This window comes from Saccoglossus kowalevskii, chromosome 9 (assembly GCF_978046115.1).
Source record: "Saccoglossus kowalevskii chromosome 9, keSacKowa6.1, whole genome shotgun sequence".
In the NCBI taxonomy this organism is placed as follows: Eukaryota; Metazoa; Hemichordata; class Enteropneusta; family Harrimaniidae; genus Saccoglossus; species Saccoglossus kowalevskii.
The window spans coordinates 38,537,006-38,560,744 of record NC_140649.1 but is presented as its reverse complement, the minus strand read 5'-3'; the positions used below and the strand labels follow the sequence as shown (position 1 = coordinate 38,560,744).

Here is a 23,739-nt window from a genome sequence, read left to right as displayed (position 1 = left end):
ACGTCAGTTGTTGAATAGTGTGGGTTATGTCATTTTCTTGACTTGACATAGTTTCCAATCATCTCTCAAGGGTATCTAATCTCTTCTTAAAATAACAAATTTTGCTGTTGGTCCATGGTTTGGGATTGTGGTTGTCGTCATATAATTGGGTCTTTCTGTTCTTAAATTCACTTGCAAGGCTGTGATATCTTGGGAGAATGTGCTTACTTTTTGACAGACTCTCTGTGCTTTCCCATCATCATGGACGGAAACCCCATGAAGGATACATGTGTATCTCAGCATATTTAAGTATTTAATATGGCCACATATCATTCTAAATGCATGATCACAAATATGATGCATGTATTCTTTATGGAATGTAGACATATTGAAAAAACTGGGTATTTGAGGGGGGGTCATGGAAATAATAAATGGTTGTTGGAGGGCTGCAAATTGTTTATGCAGCAAGTTGGGAAGGCTGCGAAAAAAAGTAAAACAAAATAATTTTTCACCCCCTGCCATAAATTCTGCTCACACCCTTAGGGTGAATAGGTCAAAAGTGTTAAAAGTTCAACCATGTTGTAGAGTTCTGCAATCCACTATGCCATATTTGCCATTTATATAGAGGTGTACGTGCGTCTATTGCCACGACATACCCGCTGTTAGATACTAAACTGATTACGTGTGGCCACAGTCAACACAGTAACATACGTAGTACCTGGTGTACGTACTTGTCAGGGTCATGCCGAGATTGTACCTAACCTGTTCTAGCTCATGGGCGTGGGAGTTCGTTCACCCTTATCGAGGAACGAACTGACATGGTAATGTAATTGTAGTCTTTGACATTGTATCCTCCATTGGACTTAGATTTTATACATATCAGGAATTAACAGTAAAATCTACAAACATTTTGTATGAAAGCATTAAAAGATGGGTAAATATTGAATCACGTAATGACCTATCATGACCCTAAGCTGAATCGTCTCATTCCGACACACACAAACAGACAGTTCACTAAATTCGCTGTAGTACCCATACTAGTGCCACGGGCCCGTCTTTTGACTCACAGCCAGTTCACTAAATTCACTTTAGGACCCATGCTAGTGCCATAGACCCGTCCGCTGAAACACAGACAGCTCAATTTACGTGAGTATTCAGTGCTTATGCATGTAGGACAACCTTATATTAACCTCCACGAACACAAACAAGCATGTATAAGTACCTTTCCTATGGTTGTCAATTACAGCATATGTGCCTAATTTTATTTGTGGACAGTACCTTGGATACAAATTGAATTCGCCAATTTAAAGTTTGGCTGAGATTTTTAGCTTGGACGACAACATCGACCTTACAGGTCTCACTACAATACTTTACATAGACTGTATATGTCTCACACTACAATACTCTACATAGACTGTATATGTCTCACACTACAATACTCTACATAGACTGTATATGTCTCACACTACAATACTCTACATAGACTGTATATGTCTCACACTACAATACTCTACATAGACTGTATATGTCTCACACTACAATACTCTACATAGACTGTATATGTCTCACACTACAATACTCTACATAGACTGTATATGTCTCACACTACAATACTCTACATAGACTGTATATGTCTCACACTACAATACTCTACATAGACTGTATATGTCTCACACTACAATACTCTACATAGACTGTATATGTCTCAAACTACAATACTCTACATAGACTGTATATGTCTCACACTACAATACTCTACATAGACTGTATATGTCTCACACTACAATACTCTACATAGACTGTATATGTCTCACACTACAATACTTTACATAGACTGTATATGTCTCACACTACAATACTCTACATAGACTGTATATGTCTCACACTACAATACTCTACATAGACTGTATATGTCTCACACTACAATACTCTACATAGACTGTATATGTCTCACACTACAATACTCTACATAGACTGTATATGTCTCACACTACAATACTCTACATAGACTGTATATGTCTCACACTACAATACTCTACATAGACTGTATATGTCTCACACTACAATACTCTACATAGACTGTATATGTCTCACACTACAATACTCTACATAGACTGTATATGTCTCACACTACAATACTCTACATAGACTGTATATGTCTCACACTACAATACTCTACATAGACTGTATATGTCTCACACTACAATACTCTACATAGACTGTATATGTCTCACACTACAATACTCTACATAGACTGTATGTCTCACACTACAATACTCTACATAGACTGTATATGTCTCAAACTACAATACTCTACATAGACTGTATATGTCTCTCACTACAATACTCTACATAGACTGTATATGTCTCACACTACAATACTCTACATAGACTGTATATGTCTCAAACTACAATACTCTACATAGACTGTATATGTCTCACACTACAATACTTTATATAGACTATATATGTCTCTCACTACAATACTCTACATAGACTATATATGTCTCACACTACAATACTCTACATAGACTGTATATGTCTCACACTACAATACTCTACATAGACTGTATATGTCTCACACTACAATACTCTACATAGACTGTATATGTCTCACACTACAATACTCTACATAGACTGTATATGTCTCACACTACAATACTCTACATAGACTGTATATGTCTCACACTACAATACTCTACATAGACTGTATATGTCTCACACTACAATACTCTACATAGACTGTATATGTCTCACACTACAATACTCTACATAGACTGTATATGTCTCACACTACAATACTCTACATAGACTGTATATGTCTCACACTACAATACTCTACATAGACTGTATATGTCTCACACTACAATACTCTACATAGACTGTATATGTCTCACACTACAATACTCTACATAGACTGTATATGTCTCACACTACAATACTCTACATAGACTGTATATGTCTCACACTACAATACTCTACATAGACTGTATATGTCTCACACTACAATACTCTACATAGACTGTATATGTCTCACACTACAATACTCTACATAGACTGTATATGTCTCACACTACAATACTCTACATAGACTGTATATGTCTCACACTACAATACTCTACATAGACTGTATATGTCTCACACTACAATACTCTACATAGACTGTATATGTCTCACACTACAATACTCTACATAGACTGTATATGTCTCACACTACAATACTCTACATAGACTGTATATGTCTCACACTACAATACTTTACATAGACTGTATATGTCTCACACTACAATACTCTACATAGACTGTATATGTCTCACACTACAATACTCTACATAGACTGTATATGTCTCACACTACAATACTCTACATAGACTGTATATGTCTCACACTACAATACTCTACATAGACTGTATATGTCTCACACTACAATACTCTACATAGACTGTATATGTCTCACACTACAATACTCTACATAGACTGTATATGTCTCACACTACAATACTCTACATAGACTGTATATGTCTCACACTACAATACTCTACATAGACTGTATATGTCTCACACTACAATACTCTACATAGACTGTATATGTCTCACACTACAATACTCTACATAGACTGTATATGTCTCACACTACAATACTCTACATAGACTGTATATGTCTCACACTACAATACTCTACATAGACTGTATATGTCTCACACTACAATACTCTACATAGACTGTATATGTCTCAAACTACAATACTCTACATAGACTGTATATGTCTCTCACTACAATACTCTACATAGACTGTATATGTCTCACACTACAATACTCTACATAGACTGTATATGTCTCAAACTACAATACTCTACATAGACTGTATATGTCTCACACTACAATACTTTATATAGACTATATATGTCTCTCACTACAATACTCTACATAGACTATATATGTCTCACACTACAATACTCTACATAGACTGTATATGTCTCACACTACAATACTCTACATAGACTGTATATGTCTCACACTACAATACTCTACATAGACTGTATATGTCTCACACTACAATACTCTACATAGACTGTATATGTCTCACACTACAATACTCTACATAGACTGTATATGTCTCACACTACAATACTCTACATAGACTGTATATGTCTCACACTACAATACTCTACATAGACTGTATATGTCTCACACTACAATACTCTACATAGACTGTATATGTCTCACACTACAATACTCTACATAGACTGTATATGTCTCACACTACAATACTCTACATAGACTGTATATGTCTCAAATTATGTAAAAATTGTACTTTTTTTTCATTTTTTCAATTAATTGCAGGTATGAACGTTCACCCCAGGCCATGACTAAACAGGACATGTAAGTTTTGGTAAAACTAAATATCAGGTCAAAATTGTATATGTACCCTAAGAAAGCTGGGTGCTTGAGTGACAGTAGAGTCACTTGTGAGATATTTTCTTTCTGTGTAAAACACACGGTCAACTATATTTTTGATAATATTAAAATAATTATGTTTATTTGGGACTCTTTTTTGTGTAATTTTCATTTTCACGCTCGTTTTGATTTGCTCCAAAAAATATTATGACAATGAACTTTTGTTTTCATTGTCATTTCCATGTGTTTACTTCTGACTGTTGAATCTTCTTAATTCAATCGTTCTCTCATTCATTGCAGAGAAAAAGAAACAAGACCGGAATTCACTTTCTCTAAATATGCTTTTCTGTTTGTATTCTCTCTTGGAATTGCTGTCGCCATGGGGATGATGATGTATATGAAGAAGAGCAATCCACCACACATTGTTTTCATTCTCGCAGATGACTTAGGTAAAATGTATAGTAAGGCATCTTATTATGTTTAATATTTTTGTTCAGAGAATTTGTTGAGCAAACTAATAAATTACATATGCAGTGAAGTACTATAATATAATTACTATAATACTTAAAGCAGGGGATTCGTCATGCGTCAGATGGCCATAGTGTGTCATTGTTTACAAACAAGCGTCTACCCATGAACCTTTGCATTTTTAGCATGTGTTGTTATCGTCGCTCAGGACTCAATTCCCACGCGTGCGCAGGTGACGACACTCACATTTTAATGTATGTGCATTTCATGTCATTACTCAAATCTAATGTGCTACAAAAATACAATTGAATTATTCAGTGTGATAACATACTCGTCCTCAATTGAAGTACCAGGGAATATGTTCTACCACTAATACAACATGATGCATTTTTCCACTAAAGTTACATTAGCCAATAACATTGCAATGACTCATTTTGTTGTTAACATTAAAGCTGTCATATACACTTCTGTTGACATAATTAGTTCCAGTAAAGCTGGATTGTCTTAGTATATCAGAGATAGATTTTATGACATGCAGAATGAGGGCGCTTTATTATTGGATGGAGAGTCATTGTATTAATCAAAACTATATATCTTGAATATGAGAATCGCAAAGTGGTCAGACACGCAAAACATTTATATTGCATTCATTATCAAACCTATTTGTACCTAGTTGATATTAGAAAGACCCAAAAAATGAAATAACTCAAACGATTGCTTGATTTTAAGTATGCATACGTTCCATAATTTTGTGCATAACAAAAGCTATGATTTATTTGAACGTGTCCTTTGCATCTGTGTATTTTTATGAATAAATGATAAATATTTATATTTCTTTTAGGTTGGAATGATATTGGCTGGAACAACCCAATAATAAAAACACCAGTACTTGACTCATTGGCCAGAGAGGGGGTGATTTTTAACCAGACGTACTCTCAGCCAGTGTGTACCCCGTAAGCCAAATTCTTTCTTTCTGTATGTGTTATCACTCATTGTTGATACAGTGGAGACGTAATTTTTAAGTTCAAATGCTCTAATAATTCCTCAAAAAAATCAAGTAATTTGTCCATAACACATCCAATAATACCAATACCAATAACCAACTTCATCAATCGATATCATTCAACAGTGTCAATAAGTCTGCATCAACGCTCGAATCAGGTCACAGTTCACTAACATCAAGTGATCAGGGCCGGGTCAACTGGGGTCAACTTGCCAATGTTCATCCAGGTACATCGTTAAGGGCGCTGTTCAATACAGAGTTATCATCATTTCATACGTAGACATTCTGAATTGGTCATACGTACTCATGTGCAGGGGTACATTGATTACAGTTATCATCTCACAATACAAGAATCTATCTATAATGAATGTAAAAAAGTTGGTACATTTAATTCATAGGTGGCCATTAGCTGTCACCACTCAGCATAGGTGGCCATTAGCTGTCACCACTCAGCATAGGTGACCATTAGCTGTCACCACTCAGCATAGGTGGCCATTAGCTGTGACCACTCAGCATAGGTGGCCATTAGCTGTCTCCACTCAGCATAGGTGGCCATTAGCTGTGACCACTCAGCATAGGTGGCCATTAGCTGTCACCACTCAGCATAGGTGGCCATTAGCTGTCACCACTCAGCATATGTGACCATTAGCTGTCACCACTCAGCATAGGTGGCCATTAGCTGTGACCACTCAGCATAGGTGGCCATTAGCTGTCACCACTCAGCATAGGTGGCCATTAGCTGTCGCCACTCAGCATATGTGACCATTAGCTGTCACCACTCAGCATAGGTGACCATTAGCTGCCTCCACTCAGCATAGGTGGCCATTAGCTGTCACCACTCAGCATATGTGACCATTAGCTGTCTCCACTCAGCATAGGTGGCCATTAGCTGTGACCACTCAGCATAGGTGGCCATTAGCTGTCACCACTCAGCATAGGTGGCCATTAGCTGTCGCCACTCAGCATATGTGACCATTAGCTGTCACCACTCAGCATAGGTGGCCATTAGCTGTGACCACACAGCATAGGTGGCCATTAGCTGTGACCAATCAGCATAGGTGGCCATTAGCTGTCACCACTCAGCATAGGTGGCCATTAGCTGTCACCACTCAGCATAGGTGGCCATTAGCTGTCACCACTCAGCATAGGTGGCCATTAGCTGTCTCCACTCAGCATAGGTGGCCATTAGCTGTCACCACTCAGCATAGGTGACCATTAGCTGTCACCACTCAGCATAGGTGGCCATTAGCTGTCGCCACTCAGCATAGGTGACCATTAGCTGTGACCACTCAGCATAGGTGGCCATTAGCTGTCTCCACTCAGCATAGGTGGCCATTAGCTGTCTCCACTCAGCATAGGTGACTATTAGCTGTCACCACTCAGCATAGGTGGCCATTAGCTGTCTCCACTCAGCATAGGTGGCCATTAGCTGTCGCCACTCAGCATAGGTGACCATTAGCTGTGACCACTCAGCATAGGTGGCCATTAGCTGTCGCCACTCAGCATAGGTGGCCATTAGCTGTCACCACTCAGCATAGGTGGCCATTAGCTGTCACCACTCAGCATAGGTGACCATTAGCTGTCACCACTCAGCATAGGTGGCCATTAGCTGTGACCACTCAGCATAGGTGGCCATTAGCTGTCACCACTCAGCATAGGTGGCCATTAGCTGTCTCCACTCAGCATAGGTGACCATTAGCTGTCACCACTCAGCATAGGTGGCCATTAGCTGTGACCACTCAGCATAGGTGGCCATTAGCTGTCACCACTCAGCATAGGTGGCCATTAGCTGTCTCCACTCAGCATAGGTGGCCATTAGCTGTCACCACTCAGCATAGGTGGCCATTAGCTGTCACCACTCAGCATATGTGACCATTAGCTGTCACCACTCAGCATAGGTGACCATTAGCTGCCTCCACTCAGCATAGGTGGCCATTAGCTGTGACCACACAGCATAGGTGGCCATTAGCTGTCACCACTCAGCATAGGTGGCCATTAGCTGTCACCACTCAGCATAGGTGGCCATTAGCTGTCACCACTCAGCATAGGTGGCCATTAGCTGTCACCACTCAGCATAGGTGGCCATTAGCTGTCATCACACAGCATAGGTGACCATTAGCTGTCACCACTCAGCATAGGTGGCCATTAGCTGTCACCACTCAGCATAGGTGACCATTAGCTGTCTCCACTCAGCATAGGTGGCCATTAGCTGTCATCACACAGCATAGGTGGCCATTAGCTGTCACCACTCAGCATAGGTGGCCATTAGCTGTTACCACTCAGCATAGGTGGCCATTAGCTGTCACCACTCAGCATAGGTGGCCATTAGCTGTCACCACTCAGCATAGGTGGCCATTAGCTGTTACCACTCAGCATAGGTGACCATTAGCTGTTACCACTCAGCATAGGTGGCCATTAGCTGTCACCACTCAGCATAGGTGGCCATTAGCTGTCACCACTCAGCATAGGTGGCCATTAGCTGTTACCACTCAGCATAGGTGACCATTAGCTGTTACCACTCAGCATAGGTGGCCATTAGCTGTCACCACTCAGCATAGGTGGCCATTAGCTGTCACCACTCAGCATAGGTGGCCATTAGCTGTTACCACTCAGCATAGGTGACCATTAGCTGTCACCACTCAGCATAGGTGGCCATTAGCTGTCACCACTCAGCATAGGTGGTCATTAGCTGTCTCTACTCAGCATAGGTGGCCATTAGCTGTCTCCACTCAGCATAGGTGGCCATTAGCTGTCTCCACTCAGCATAGGTGGCCATTAGCTGTCACCACTCAGCATAGGTGGCCATTAGCTGTCACCACACAGCATAGGTGGCCATTAGCTGTCACCACTCAGCATAGGTGACCATTAACTGTCATCACACAGCATAGGTGGCCATTAGCTGTCACCACTCAGCATAGGTGACCATTAGCTGTCACCACTCAGCATAGGTGGCCATTAGCTGTTACCACTCAGCATAGGTGACCATTAGCTGTCACCACTCAGCATAGGTGGCCATTAGCTGTGACCACTCAGCATAGGTGGCCATTAGCTGTCACCACTCAGCATAGGTGACCATTAGCTGTTACCACTCAGCATAGGTGACCATTAGCTGTGACCACTCAGCATAGGTGGCCATTAGCTGTCACCACTCAGCATAGGTGACCATTAGCTGTCTCCACTCAGCATAGGTGGCCATTAGCTGTTACCACTCAGCATAGGTGGCCATTAGCTGTCACCACTCAGCATAGGTGGCCATTAGCTGTCACCACTCAGCATAGGTGACCATTAGCTGTTACCACTCAGCATAGGTGACCATTAGCTGTTACCACTCAGCATAGGTGACCATTAGCTGTCACCACTCAGCATAGGTGGCCATTAGCTGTGACCACTCAGCATAGGTGGCCATTAGCTGTCACCACTCAGCATAGGTGACCATTAGCTGTTACCACTCAGCATAGGTGACCATTAGCTGTGACCACTCAGCATAGGTGGCCATTAGCTGTCACCACTCAGCATAGGTGACCATTAGCTGTCTCCACTCAGCATAGGTGGCCATTAGCTGTCACCACTCAGCATAGGTGACCATTAGCTGTCACCACTCAGCATAGGTGGCCATTAGCTGTTACCACTCAGCATAGGTGGCCATTAGCTGTTACCACTCAGCATAGGTGACCATTAGCTGTCACCACTCAGCATAGGTGGCCATTAGCTGTTACCACTCAGCATAGGTGACCATTAGCTGTCACCACTCAGCATAGGTGGCCATTAGCTGTTACCACTCAGCATAGGTGGCCATTAGCTGTTACCACTCAGCATAGGTGACCATTAGCTGTCTCCACTCAGCATAGGTGGCCATTAGCTGTCACCACTCAGCATAGGTGACCATTAGCTGTCACCACTCAGCATAGGTGACCATTAGCTGTTACCACTCAGCATAGGTGACCATTAGCTGTCACCACTCAGCATAGGTGGCCATTAGCTGTTACCACTCAGCATAGGTGACCATTAGCTGTCACCACTCAGATTCTTGTGATATATAAGTCAAAGTCAAAGTCACTGACATCAAATAAAGCTAGAAATCTGGAATACAGTTGTCAGAATTCTCTGAGTTGCGAGCTAACTGAATAGAACTACATTTTATCTATAACTCGTTTCATGCATGCGCAGTTCAAAACCAAAAACATGTCCGGTACTGAGAGCATATCAACCGACTCTACTCAAATTGTTTATACACAATCAAGCCGTGAAGGTTCCACATTTGAACGTATCTCGTAGACTAAAGGTACATCACGTGATCATGATGATGTACTTCTCAACAGGTATTAATTATTTTTAAATTCCAAGATCCGTATATAAACTAAAAACTGACCATGATTTTTTTGGAAAACTGAGATACAATTATGGATTATCCCAGTACTTTTTAAAGTCTCCAGAACTTTGCATTTATATAAATTGCATATAATTAAATACTTAATAAATTTGCATATAATATGCATATAGTATCACATGTCTAATTAGCAGTCTAATTAATTCTCTGCTAATCCTGAATAGTTTCTACGCTGATGAGATATGGTTGTTGTTCATCAACACTAAGCCTACGGCAATGGGTATAGAGAAGTGAATTAAAAAACGATTATTTCAAAAGTTATTACACAATACTTATTACTCTTAATACAATTCACAAATTATCTTTGGTGTAATGCGGTTATTCTTCAAACATCATATCTGAGGTAATTATACTTATTAATAATTAAAATTGACCTACTTTTCAATTTCCCCTTAATTTTTACCTATCAATAATGGATTTTGTTCATCAAACAGAGCATCAAGTGGTTTGCATTTCCCTAACACCTGCATCACATGTGAAATCATATACATAAACTGGACCTATGAAATTGATATAAAAATAAATTCTACTCTTGTATCAAATCATTAACTGTTAATTATTACACTCGGTTAAATACGGAACCTTGTTCTCGTCACGTGATGTCAAACTGATATATGTTTTGCCTATTATTATTAGTAATATTGACTAAGGCTATCCCTGTGTTTTTTTATGTCCCATCATGCATTATTATTTTTTTATTACTAGTATGTAATTGTTTTCCAATACATGTCATTCTTGTACATACAGAACCAGAGCCGCTCTTATGACAGGTTATTATCCATTCCATATTGGCATGCAGGTACGAAGAGCATGTGACATTTCACAAATGCATAATTGTTACAAATTAGAATGTATCAAGTTATATTTTCCCAAAGTGTGGTCTCTTATGTCCAAACATATACAAAAAAACAACATTAAACTTTTGTTTGCTATTAATATTTATTTTAAAATGTTTACATTACTCATGCAAGTATACAAACGGCTTATTTAAATAAATAGTGTTAACTGTAGATTGTTTGTTTGTTCGTCTAGCAAAAAATAATCACGTTTTCACAAGGAAGCGGTCTGCCATTGAAGTTAAAATTATTACCACAAAAATTGAAAGAAGTTGGATACATCACTCATCTTGTTGGAAAGTGAGTCTTTTACAAACAACGTGTAATGTTCTATAAGATTGTGTTGTACGTGTGGTAATAATGACCTACAAGTAAACAACTTTTCTTTGTGTTGTTGGCTATAGGAGTGTGTAGTACATATGGAGTTATGGCCTAATATGACAACCTCCCGTCATTCACTGTCATGAATAAAGTACCTTTGCAGTGTGTAGAAGTGTGTTGTACTTGTAGCAATACTAATGCACTATCTGCCGTTGTCATGAGTTAACAGTCTTTCTCTGTGTTGCCATAGGTGGCATCTTGGTTATTGTAATTGGGCTTACACTCCGCTACAAAGAGGTTTTGATTCTGCGTACGGTAACCTTGGTGGGCTCCTTTCCCATGTTACTAAAATGGGCAGGGGCATGGTTGGAGGTGATGGTATGTACAAGCTAATGTAGTAAATAAATGTGAACCACTTAGCATTTTACAAGTTAGATGATATACGCAAATAAATTGATATAGATGCTTTGCTTCATTAAAGTAAGCACTTTATTTATAAGAAATAATACTTTTAATGATTAAAATATATACTTTTTTGTTTATCTACTAGCTAGTTGGTATGGTTACGACTTCCGTGACAACACTGGGGTGGTACAAGACGACGGCACATATTCAACCGTATGTGAATCCATTTAGTATTATAGTATTCATTACGAACTGCAACTATTCATGTGTAGCAAGATGTGATACAAGTGATACATACATTGTAGCCAACTGTGATATGTGTTACAAGTAATACGTAGATTGTAGCAAGATGTAATACAAGTAATGTTTTCTCAAATGGATCAAACTATATATTTTATATATTCAGATTCTTCTGGCTAGTCGTGCAGTGGACATCATATCAAAACATTATCCGGCATATCCACTATTTCTCTATTTTTCGATTGATCAACCAGCCAAAGGATATGATGTAAGTACATATACCATTATGAAAACGTTGCACAGTGTGTAGAACCTCGTGACTATGGCTTTTATGTAAACCTTTAGTTGGCCATCATTGTTCACTTGTCTATGTTGACCATGGTTACGTTTACATGTTCATTGCTGGCCAATGGAACAGCTTATTGCTTGGCAGCAAACTTTTGTGTATCTGAATTATTCGACTCGTCTATAGCCCATGCAAACTCTCAAATTATAAAAATGGCATTTCGATCTAAAACACGAGTTCTAGTTTTGTAACACTTATTTGAAACAGAAAATATTCTATAAATATTGACCGGTCATGTTTATCTGTCGATTATCCTGTAGGTGCCATCAGAATACGCAGCTCTGTATGAAAATATAGAAAATGAACAAGTCAGGAATTATTATGGTTTGTGTCGTCATGGAAATGACGTATATTCTCGTATATTTAATGTGACTAAAAAATGATTAGGTAACAAAAGGTATTCTGACAAAAAAATCATAGTAGTCATCTGCTCATTCCTAAATTATGTTTTTTTTCTGTTTTACGCAGCGAAGATATCGTTGATGGATGACGCTATTGGTAACGTGACCCAGGCCTTGAAGTCACGTGGTATGTGGGACAAGACTTTGTTGGTTTTCATCAGCGACGTATGTATACCACTGTAGCAATAATGTATGCTAATGTGAAATTAATCTCATGGGTTTTTAAAGAACACGCAACCCTCAGCATTCCCAGTATAAAAATATCAGAATCTGGTTACAACATATACCCATTATTGATGCCTGTGTAATGGCGCTGTTTCCCGATTGTATACAATATGTTACTCATCAAATAAATCTGCTAAATTTGCTGAGTTGGATTGTCTGGAGCAACTGTATTATCAAGAACTGCTTCAATACCAACCACAATGTATGTCTTTATTGTAACTAACCACATGCTATTGTACGCTTATCTTCATTTCAGAATGGTGCATTTTATTTCACTCAAGGGACGAATTTACCTCTTCGTGGAGCCGCAAGTACTCTGTACGAAGGTGGTACAAGAGTTCCAGCCATGGCACACGGCACAATGCTGACAAAGACAGGATATGTGAACAACCAGTAATATTATAATCTTTGACATTATGAAGCATAGCATATATATAGTATATATCTTGCACATCGTTGTTCCGGAAATGGTCACTTATCAAGTTATCAACTTTCAAACGAGGATAGGTTGAGCTTGCGAAAATTGGACAGGCACACATTTTAATTGACATTAAGAAATACCAAAAATATTTGGCTATGATAATCATCCGATTGTTAGATATTTTATAAATATACTTCCCTGATTAGTTTATCTACTACTCACTTATACAGAAGACTACACATAAAAAAGTTTACACGTGAAACATTATCTAGATTTACATGATGATCTAATGATTTAATTTCTATTTCCATATATAGATTGAATCATATCACTGACTGGCACACTTCATTATTGAGAATATCAGGTATAGAACCAGGTATGGTATTCATGATTTCATTGCACTTTTGGTGATATCAGGTACATGTATAGAACCAGGTATGGTATTCACGATTTCATTGCACTTTTGGTGATATCAGGTATAGAACCAGGTATGGTATTCATGATTTCATTGCATTATTGAGAATATCAGGTATAAAACCAGGTATGGTATTCATGATTTCATTGCACTTTTGGTGATATCAGGTATAGAACCAGGTATGGTATTCATGATTTCATTGCATTATTGAGAATATCAGGTATAAAACCAGGTATGGTATTCATGATTTCATTGCATTATTGAGAATATCAGGTATAAAACCAGGTATGGTATTCATGATTTCATTGCATTATTGAGAATATCAGGTATACAACCAGGTATGGTATTCACAATTTCACTGCATTATTGGTGATATCAGGTATAGAACTAGGTATGGTATTCACAATTTCACTGCATTATTGGTGATATCAGGTATACAACCAGGTATGGTATTCACAATTTCACTGCAATATTGGTGATATCAGGTATATAACCAGGTATGGTATTCACGATTTCACTGCATTGTTGGTGATATCAGATATAGAACCAGGTATTGTATTCACGATTTCACTGCATTATTGGTGATATTAGGTATATAACCAGGTATGGTATTCACGATTTCACTGCATTATTGGTGATATTAGGTATATAACCAGGTATGGTATTCACGATTTCACTGCATTATTGGTGATATCAGGTATATAACCAGGTATGGTATTCACGATTTCACTGCATTGTTGGTGATATCAGGTATAGAACCAGGTATTGTATTCACGATTTCACTGCATTATTGGTGATATTAGGTATATAACCAGGTATGGTATTCACGATTTCACTGCAATATTGGTGATATCAGGTATATAACCAGGTATGGTATTCACGATTTCACTGCATTGTTGGTGATATCAGGTATATAACCAGGTATGGTATTCACGATTTCACTGCATTATTGGTGATATCAGTTATATAACCAGGTATGGTATTCACGATTTCACTGCAATATTGGTGATATCAGGTATAGAACCAGGTATTGTATTCACGATTTCACTGCATTATTGGTGATATTAGGTATACAACCAGGTATGGTATTCACGATTTCACTGCAATATTGGTGATATCAGGTATAGAACCAGGTATTGTATTCACGATTTCACTGCATTATTGGTGATATTAGGTATATAACCAGGTATGGTATTCACGACTTCATTGCATTATTGGTGATATCAGGTATAGAACCAGGTATGGTATTCACGACTTCATTGCATTATTGGTGATACCAGGTATGGTATTCACGATTTCACTGCATTATTGGTGATATCAGGTTTAGAACTAGGTATGGTATTCACGATTTCACTGCATTATTGGTGATATCAGGTATATAACCAGGTATGGTATTCACGATTTCACTGCATTATTGGTAATATTAGGTATATAACCAGGTATGGTATTCACAATTTCACTGCATTATTGGTAATATCAGGTATATAACCAGGTATGGTATTCACAATTTCACTGCATTATTGGTAATATTAGGTATACAACCAGGTATGGTATTCACGATTTCACTGCAATATTGGTGATATCAGGTATATAACCAGGTATGGTATTCACGATTTCACTGCATTATTGGTGATATCAGGTATAGAACTAGGTATGGTATTCACGATTTCACTGCATTATTGGTAATATTAGGTATATAACCAGGTATGGTATTCACAATTTCACTGCATTATTGGTGATACCAGGTAAATAACCAGGTATGGTATTCACAATTTCACTGCATTATTGGTGATATCAGGTAAATAACCAGGTATGGTATTCACAATTTCACTGCATTATTGGTGATACCAGGTAAATAACCAGGTATGGTATTCACAATTTCACTGCATTATTGGTGATATCAGGTAAATAACCAGGTATGGTATTCACAATTTCACTGCATTATTGGTGATATCAGGTATATAACCAGGTATGGTATTCACAATTTCACTGCATTATTGGTGATATCAGGTAAATAACCAGGTATGGTATTCACAATTTCACTGCATTATTGGTGATATCAGGTAAATAACCAGGTATGGTATTCACAATTTCACTGCATTATTGGTGATATCAGGTATAGAACTAGGTATGGTATTCACGATTTCACTGCATTATTGGTGATATCAGGTATATAACTTGGTTTGGTATTCACGATTTCACTGCATTATTGGTGATATCAGGTATATAACCAGGTATGGTATTCACAATTTCACTGCATTATTGGTGGTATCAGGTATAGAACTAGGTATGGTATTCACGATTTCAGTGCATTATTGGTGATATAAGGTATATAACCAGGTATGGTATTCACAATTTCACTGCATTATTGGTGATATCAGGTATATAACCAGGTATGGTATTCACAATTTCACTGCATTATTGGTGATATCAGGTATAGAACTAGGTATGGTATTCACGATTTCACTGCATTATTGGTGATATCAGGTATATAACTTGGTTTGGTATTCACGATTTCACTGCATTATTGGTGATATCAGGTATATAACCAGGTATGGTATTCACAATTTCACTGCATTATTGGTGGTATCAGGTATAGAACTAGGTATGGTATTCACGATTTCAGTGCATTATTGGTGATATAAGGTATATAACCAGGTATGGTATTCACAATTTCACTGCATTATTGGTGATATCAGGTATATAACCAGGTATGGTATTCACGATTTCACTGCATTATTGGTGATATCAGGTAAATAACCAGGTATGATATTCACAATTTCACTGCATTATTGGTGATATCAGGTATAGAACTAGGTATGGTATTCACGATTTCACTGCATTATTGGTGATATCAGGTATATAACCAGGTATGGTATTCACGATTTCACTGCATTATTGGTAATATCAGGTATATAACCGGGTATGGTATTCACAATTTCACTGCATTATTGGTGATATCAGGTAAATAACCAGGTATGGTATTCACAATTTCACTGCATTATTGGTGATATCAGGTAAATAACCAGATATGGTATTCACAATTTCACTGCATTATTGGTGATATCAGGTATAGAACTAGGTATGGTATTCACGATTTCAGTGCATTATTGGTGATATCAGCTATATAACTTGGTTTGGTATTCACGATTTCACTGCATTATTGGTGATATCAGGTATATAACAAGGTATGGTATTCACAATTTCACTGCATTATTGGTGGTATCAGGTATAGAACTAGGTATGGTATTCACGATTTCAGTGCATTATTGGTGATATAAGGTATATAACCAGGTATGGTATTCACAATTTCACTGCATTATTGATGATATCAGGTATATAACTAGGTATATTATTCACGATTTCACTGCATTTTTGGTGATATCAGGTATATAACCAGGTATGGTATTCACGATTTCACTGCATTATTGATGATATCAGGTATATAACTAGGTATGGTATTCACAATTTCATTGCATTATTGGTGATACCAGGTATGGTATTCACGATTTCACTGCATTATTGGTGATATCAGGTATAGAACTAGGTATGGTATTCACGACTTCATTGCATTATTGGTGATATCAGGTAAATAACCAGGTATGGTATTCACAATTTCACTGCATTATTGGTGATACCAGGTAAATAACCAGGTATGGTATTCACAATTTCACTGCATTATTGGTGATATCAGGTAAATAACCAGGTATGGTATTCACAATTTCACTGCATTATTGGTGATATCAGGTATATAACCAGGTATGGTATTCACAATTTCACTGCATTATTGGTGATATCAGGTAAATAACCAGGTATGGTATTCACAATTTCACTGCATTATTGGTGATATCAGGTAAATAACCAGGTATGGTATTCACAATTTCACTGCATTATTGGTGATATCAGGTATAGAACTAGGTATGGTATTCACGATTTCACTGCATTATTGGTGATATCAGGTATATAACTTGGTTTGGTATTCACGATTTCACTGCATTATTGGTGATATCAGGTATATAACCAGGTATGGTATTCACAATTTCACTGCATTATTGGTGGTATCAGGTATAGAACTAGGTATGGTATTCACGATTTCAGTGCATTATTGGTGATATAAGGTATATAACCAGGTATGGTATTCACAATTTCACTGCATTATTGGTGATATCAGGTATATAACCAGGTATGGTATTCACGATTTCACTGCATTATTGGTGATATCAGGTAAATAACCAGGTATGATATTCACAATTTCACTGCATTATTGGTGATATCAGGTATAGAACTAGGTATGGTATTCACGATTTCACTGCATTATTGTTGATATCAGGTATATAACCAGGTATGGTATTCACGATTTCACTGCATTATTGGTAATATCAGGTATATAACCAGGTATGGTATTCACAATTTCACTGCATTATTGGTGATATCAGGTAAATAACCAGGTATGGTGTTCACAATTTCACTGCATTATTGGTGATATCAGGTAAATAACCAGGTATGGTATTCACAATTTCACTGCATTATTGGTGATATCAGGTATAGAACTAGGTATGGTATTCACGATTTCAGTGCATTATTGGTGATATCAGGTATATAACTTGGTTTGGTATTCACGATTTCACTGCATTATTGGTGATATCAGGTATATAACAAGGTATGGTATTCACAATTTCACTGCATTATTGGTGGTATCAGGTATAGAACTAGGTATGGTATTCACGATTTCAGTGCATTATTGGTGATATAAGGTATATAACCAGATATGGTATTCACAATTTCACTGCATTATTGATATCAGGTATATAACTAGGTATATTATTCACGATTTCACTGCATTATTGGTAATATCAGGTATATAACCAGGTATGGTATTCACAATTTCACTGCATTATTGGTGATATCAGGTAAATAACCAGGTATGGTATTCACAATTTCACTGCATTATTGGTGATATCAGGTAAATAACCAGGTATGGTATTCACAATTTCACTGCATTATTGGTGATATCAGGTATAGAACTAGGTATGGTATTCACGATTTCAGTGCATTATTGGTGATATCAGGTATATAACTTGGTTTGGTATTCACGATTTCACTGCATTATTGGTGATATCAGGTATATAACAAGGTATGGTATTCACAATTTCACTGCATTATTGGTGGTATCAGGTATAGAACTAGGTATGGTATTCACGATTTCAGTGCATTATTGGTGATATAAGGTATATAACCAGGTATGGTATTCACAATTTCACTGCATTATTGATGATATCAGGTATATAACTAGGTATATTATTCACGATTTCACTGCATTTTTGGTGATATCAGGTATATAACCAGGTATGGTATTCACGATTTCACTGCATTATTGATGATATCAGGTATATAACTAGGTATGATATTCACAATTTCATTGCATTATTGGTGATACCAGGTATGGTATTCACGATTTCACTGCATTATTGGTGATATCAGGTATAGAACTAGGTATGGTATTCACGACTTCATTGCATTATTGGTGATATCAGGTATAGAACTAGGTATGGTATTCACGATTTCACTGCATTATTGGTAATATTAGGTATATAACCAGGTATGGTATTCACAATTTCACTGCATTATTGGTGATACCAGGTAAATAACCAGGTATGGTATTCACAATTTCACTGCATTATTGGTGATATCAGGTAAATTACCAGGTATGGTATTCACAATTTCACTGCATTATTGGTAATATCAGGTATATAACCAGGTATGGTATTCACAATTTCACTGCATTATTGGTGATATCAGGTAAATAACCAGGTATGGTATTCACAATTTCACTGCATTATTGGTGATATCAGGTAAATAACCAGGTATGGTATTCACAATTTCACTGCATTATTGGTGATATCAGGTATAGAACTAGGTATGGTATTCACGATTTCACTGCATTATTGGTGATATCAGGTATATAACCAGGTATGGTATTCACAATTTCACTGCATTATTGGTGGTATCAGGTATAGAACTAGGTATGGTATTCACGATTTCAGTGCATTATTGGTGATATAAGGTATATAACCAGGTATGGTATTCACAATTTCACTGCATTATTGGTGATATCAGGTATATAACCAGGTATGGTATTCACGATTTCACTGCATTATTGGTGATATCAGGTAAATAACCAGGTATGGTATTCACAATTTCACTGCATTATTGGTGATATCAGGTATAGAACCAGGTATGGTATTCACGATTTCACTGCATTATTGGTGATATCAGGTATATAACCAGGTATGGTATTCACGATTTCACTGCATTATTGGTAATATCAGGTATATAACCAGGTATGGTATTCACAATTTCACTGCATTATTGGTGATATCAGGTAAATAACCAGGTATGGTATTCACAATTTCACTGCATTATTGGTGATATCAGGTAAATAACCAGGTATGGTATTCACAATTTCACTGCATTATTGGTGATATCAGGTATATAACCAGGTATGGTATTCACAATTTCACTGCATTATTGGTGAGATCAGGTATATAACCAGGTATGGTATTCACAATTTCACTGCATTATTGGTGATATCAGGTCTAGAACTAGGTATGGTATTCACGATTTCAGTGCATTATTGGTGATATCAGGTATATAACTTGGTTTGGTATTCACGATTTCACTGCATTATTGGTGATATCAGGTATATAACAAGGTATGGTATTCACAATTTCACTGCATTATTGGTGGTATCAGGTATAGAACTAGGTATGGTATTCACGATTTCAGTGCATTATTGGTGATATAAGGTATATAACCAGGTATGGTATTCACAATTTCACTGCATTATTGATGATATCAGGTATATAACTAGGTATATTATTCACGATTTCACTGCATTTTTGGTGATATCAGGTATATAACCAGGTATGGTATTCACGATTTCACTGCATTATTGATGATATCAGGTATATAACTAGGTATGGTATTCACAATTTCATTGCATTATTGGTGATACCAGGTATGGTATTCACGATTTCACTGCATTATTGGTGATATCAGGTATAGAACTAGGTATGGTATTCACGACTTCATTGCATTATTGGTGATATCAGGTATAGAACTAGGTATGGTATTCACGATTTCACTGCATTATTGGTGTTATCAGGTATATAACTAGGTATGGTATTCACGATTTCACTGCATTATTGATGATATCAGGTATATAACTAGGTATGGTATTCACGATTTCACTGCATTATTGGTGATATCAGGTATATATCCAGGTATGGTATTCACGTTTCATACCTGGTTGTATACCTGATATGACCAGACTTTCAAATAAGTGACACAAACTATGAGAATTTAGAGAATCCTGAAAATACGCTTAATGTTCATATTTTTCTTAATACTGTTTTTTAATTTGGGTAATGCTGTAACCTTTCATATCCACTCCTTCTTATAGAACCAGATTTAGATGGTATGGATATCTTGGATACTATCCTGAATGGAAACCCATCTCCACGCACTGAATTCATCTACAATATTGATGAGTGTCAAACCAGTCCTGGTGCAGCAATTAGGTACGTCACAACAGTATTCACATTATTTTCTGATCTTCAAATTTAAAACCAATTTTAATGATTTCAGTTATTCATTGGCTTAGGGGGTGCTTTCGTCATTTTTATATATTAACAAGGGCATTATGATTGGGTAAACAGAAAATGTATCTGGTAATAAGTGTGGCTGCCGATATAAGGCGATTATAACATCAATTTGCATGTTTCTCTATGGCAACTGATCTGACAAAGATTAAAATGTGTTCTGACCGCAGAATTGAAGACTGGAAACTAATAACTGGTAATCCAGATATGACGTATCCAGCATTCAATAGCAACGATACAGGTAAGTGTCTCCTTGTAATTTTTACTTTGGCATGGCATATTGCCATATATAATATAAAGGCGTCTGCATTGTGCTCCATTTCAGGGAAAAACAAATTATCATTCAATCAACTATGTATGTAGAAATATAAATGAGCATTTATCGTGCCTGTGTGAAAGATGTTCAAAAATGAAAATATCCAGTACATTAGTTTAAAGTTTGCCTTCAAATCATTTATTCTGAACAGTTTTGTATAATTGCATTCCACTTTTGTGCAACAAAATTGTTAGTTGGATTTACATTGCAAATAAACGTCGTTTGTTACTAGGTGATTGGCTCCAACCCGGGAGAAGCAAAATTAATTTGGGAGATGGAAGCACTCCACCACTGAATATTACATATCTGTTCAACTTGAAAGGTAATTACATTATAGGAACGTAATTATATGTTCCATTTCCATGTAAATTATTACTTTAGCTACACAGATATCAAATAACTATTCACCATATTGCATCTTTAATTATTTATAACATGCATCTACTCATCAGGTGAAATAAAGGAAGATATTCTACTCACTTGAAGTATTCCTACTTGTGTGTTATTTAGGCTTTAAGACATATCAGGGACCAACAATTGTCCATGAAATATTCACTAGTTCTATACTATCAGATTGTAGAACTTTTCAAAAAATGAATTGATAGTTAATGTGAATAGATAATTCAATATTTGTTTCCAACCTCCAGACGATCCAACTGAACATCACAACTTGGCGGACATCTTTCCAGAAAAAGTGTTGGAGCTACAAAATCGTCTTGATGAATACCGACAAGAAGTAGTTGCACCAATTGACATGACAATGATTCCAGATGGTCACCCTGACAACCATGGTGGCGTGTTTACACCGGGATGGTGTTGAAATGACAAATTACACACACCAAACAATCAAAAAACAAATGACAATATGTATTGTTGTCAATTTGTTGTCATATTTGTATACCATTGTTGTATACAAAACAATAAATTTAAATATTCATCATATATTAAACTATCATTATTTGTTTGCATATTCGCAAATACTCGTTATTAATACATAACATTTTAAATTTTGAGTGTTAGAGTTATCCATTCACAATAGGAAATATTAGAAGGTTTTACAAGAAAAGCCTCATTATAAAACAACAGTGGCCTCGGTGAAAATATTGCTAAAAATGAAATGTGCTAATACTGTTGACCAATAAAAATGCGTACCGGTACTACAAGTATTTGAACTCAAGCAGGGTGAACACCAGCACAAAGAAAAAACATGACCAACCGTGTAAATGTAAGCACATGATATAAGTTGGCACAAAAATGTACGTTAATACCAAAATGTACGTCACTATCCCGGGAAAGTGTACTCAAGAAAATAGTGTTAAAAAAAATGTTAATCACATGATTCCCATCTGAGGGATTTATATGGTTATAACACTTGAGTAATGTTCTGTTAATACAAATAGTTGTACTAGTACTTGATATACCAGTGTGATGACAGTATGCCATGTGTGTCATTGAGAGATGCATTTCAATTAGCTAAAATGTACATTACCATGAATGAGGTACATTTCAGCAGCATGATATTGCGCTCAAGGACTATCTGATTTAGGTTCAGGCTATGGATATCTTTTCACGATCATTGATTATGGCTGCAGTCATGCACACCAGAGTCTGTCAGCATACTAGGTTCATTTGAAATTGGAACATAATACACAGTCGCCGTCTCGTGTATACACATAAATGAGTCAAACAGATTTTGTGGTGTTTAAATAGAATTGTATATGGTCAGATGATCACCTTAACAACGATGTCATACCATATACAGACAATATCAAATAGAATTGTATATAGTCAAATGATCACCATAACAACAATGTCATACCATATACAGACAATATCAAATAGAATTGTATATAGTCAAATGATCACCATAACAACAATGTCATACCATATACAGACAATATCAAATAGAATTGTATA

General features: G+C 36.9%; 1 protein-coding gene across 2 annotated transcripts; it reads left to right on the top strand.

Moving 5' to 3' along the window:
* The first annotated feature begins 535 nt into the window (after nucleotides 1–535).
* Nucleotides 536–22,979, top strand: LOC102805475 (arylsulfatase B-like). 2 transcript variants are annotated; one of them, XM_085503503.1, is made up of 17 exons: nucleotides 536–800; nucleotides 4,324–4,362; nucleotides 4,678–4,826; nucleotides 5,687–5,798; nucleotides 10,983–11,034; nucleotides 11,268–11,371; nucleotides 11,643–11,770; nucleotides 11,943–12,010; nucleotides 12,204–12,305; nucleotides 12,644–12,707; nucleotides 12,852–12,949; nucleotides 13,266–13,402; nucleotides 13,748–13,806; nucleotides 21,308–21,425; nucleotides 21,677–21,747; nucleotides 22,055–22,144; nucleotides 22,470–22,979. In XM_085503503.1, exons 1-17 carry the CDS (start codon nucleotides 754–756, stop codon nucleotides 22,640–22,642), a joined length of 1,611 nt encoding a protein of 536 aa, XP_085359629.1. In that variant the 5' UTR covers nucleotides 536–753; the 3' UTR covers nucleotides 22,643–22,979. The 2 variants fall into 2 exon arrangements, with proteins under 2 accessions (XP_085359629.1, XP_085359630.1); XM_085503504.1 differs by lacking the exon at nucleotides 536–800 and adding an exon at nucleotides 943–1,125.
* The last annotated feature ends 760 nt before the right edge of the window (nucleotides 22,980–23,739 follow it).

What these genes read in the sequence shown, in the direction of transcription:
- LOC102805475 (XM_085503503.1), top strand. Translation starts at nt 754, where the DNA reads ATGGGCGTGGGAGTTCGTTCACCCTTATCGAGGAACGAACTGACATG. An exon ending in CATTCCATATTGGCATGCAG is followed by an intron (nt 11,035 to 11,267) that starts GTACGAAGAGCA and finishes TTGTTCGTCTAG; the next exon opens with CAAAAAATAATCACGTTTTC. An exon ending in AATATCAGGTATAGAACCAG is followed by an intron (nt 13,807 to 21,307) that starts GTATGGTATTCA and finishes TCCTTCTTATAG; the next exon opens with AACCAGATTTAGATGGTATG.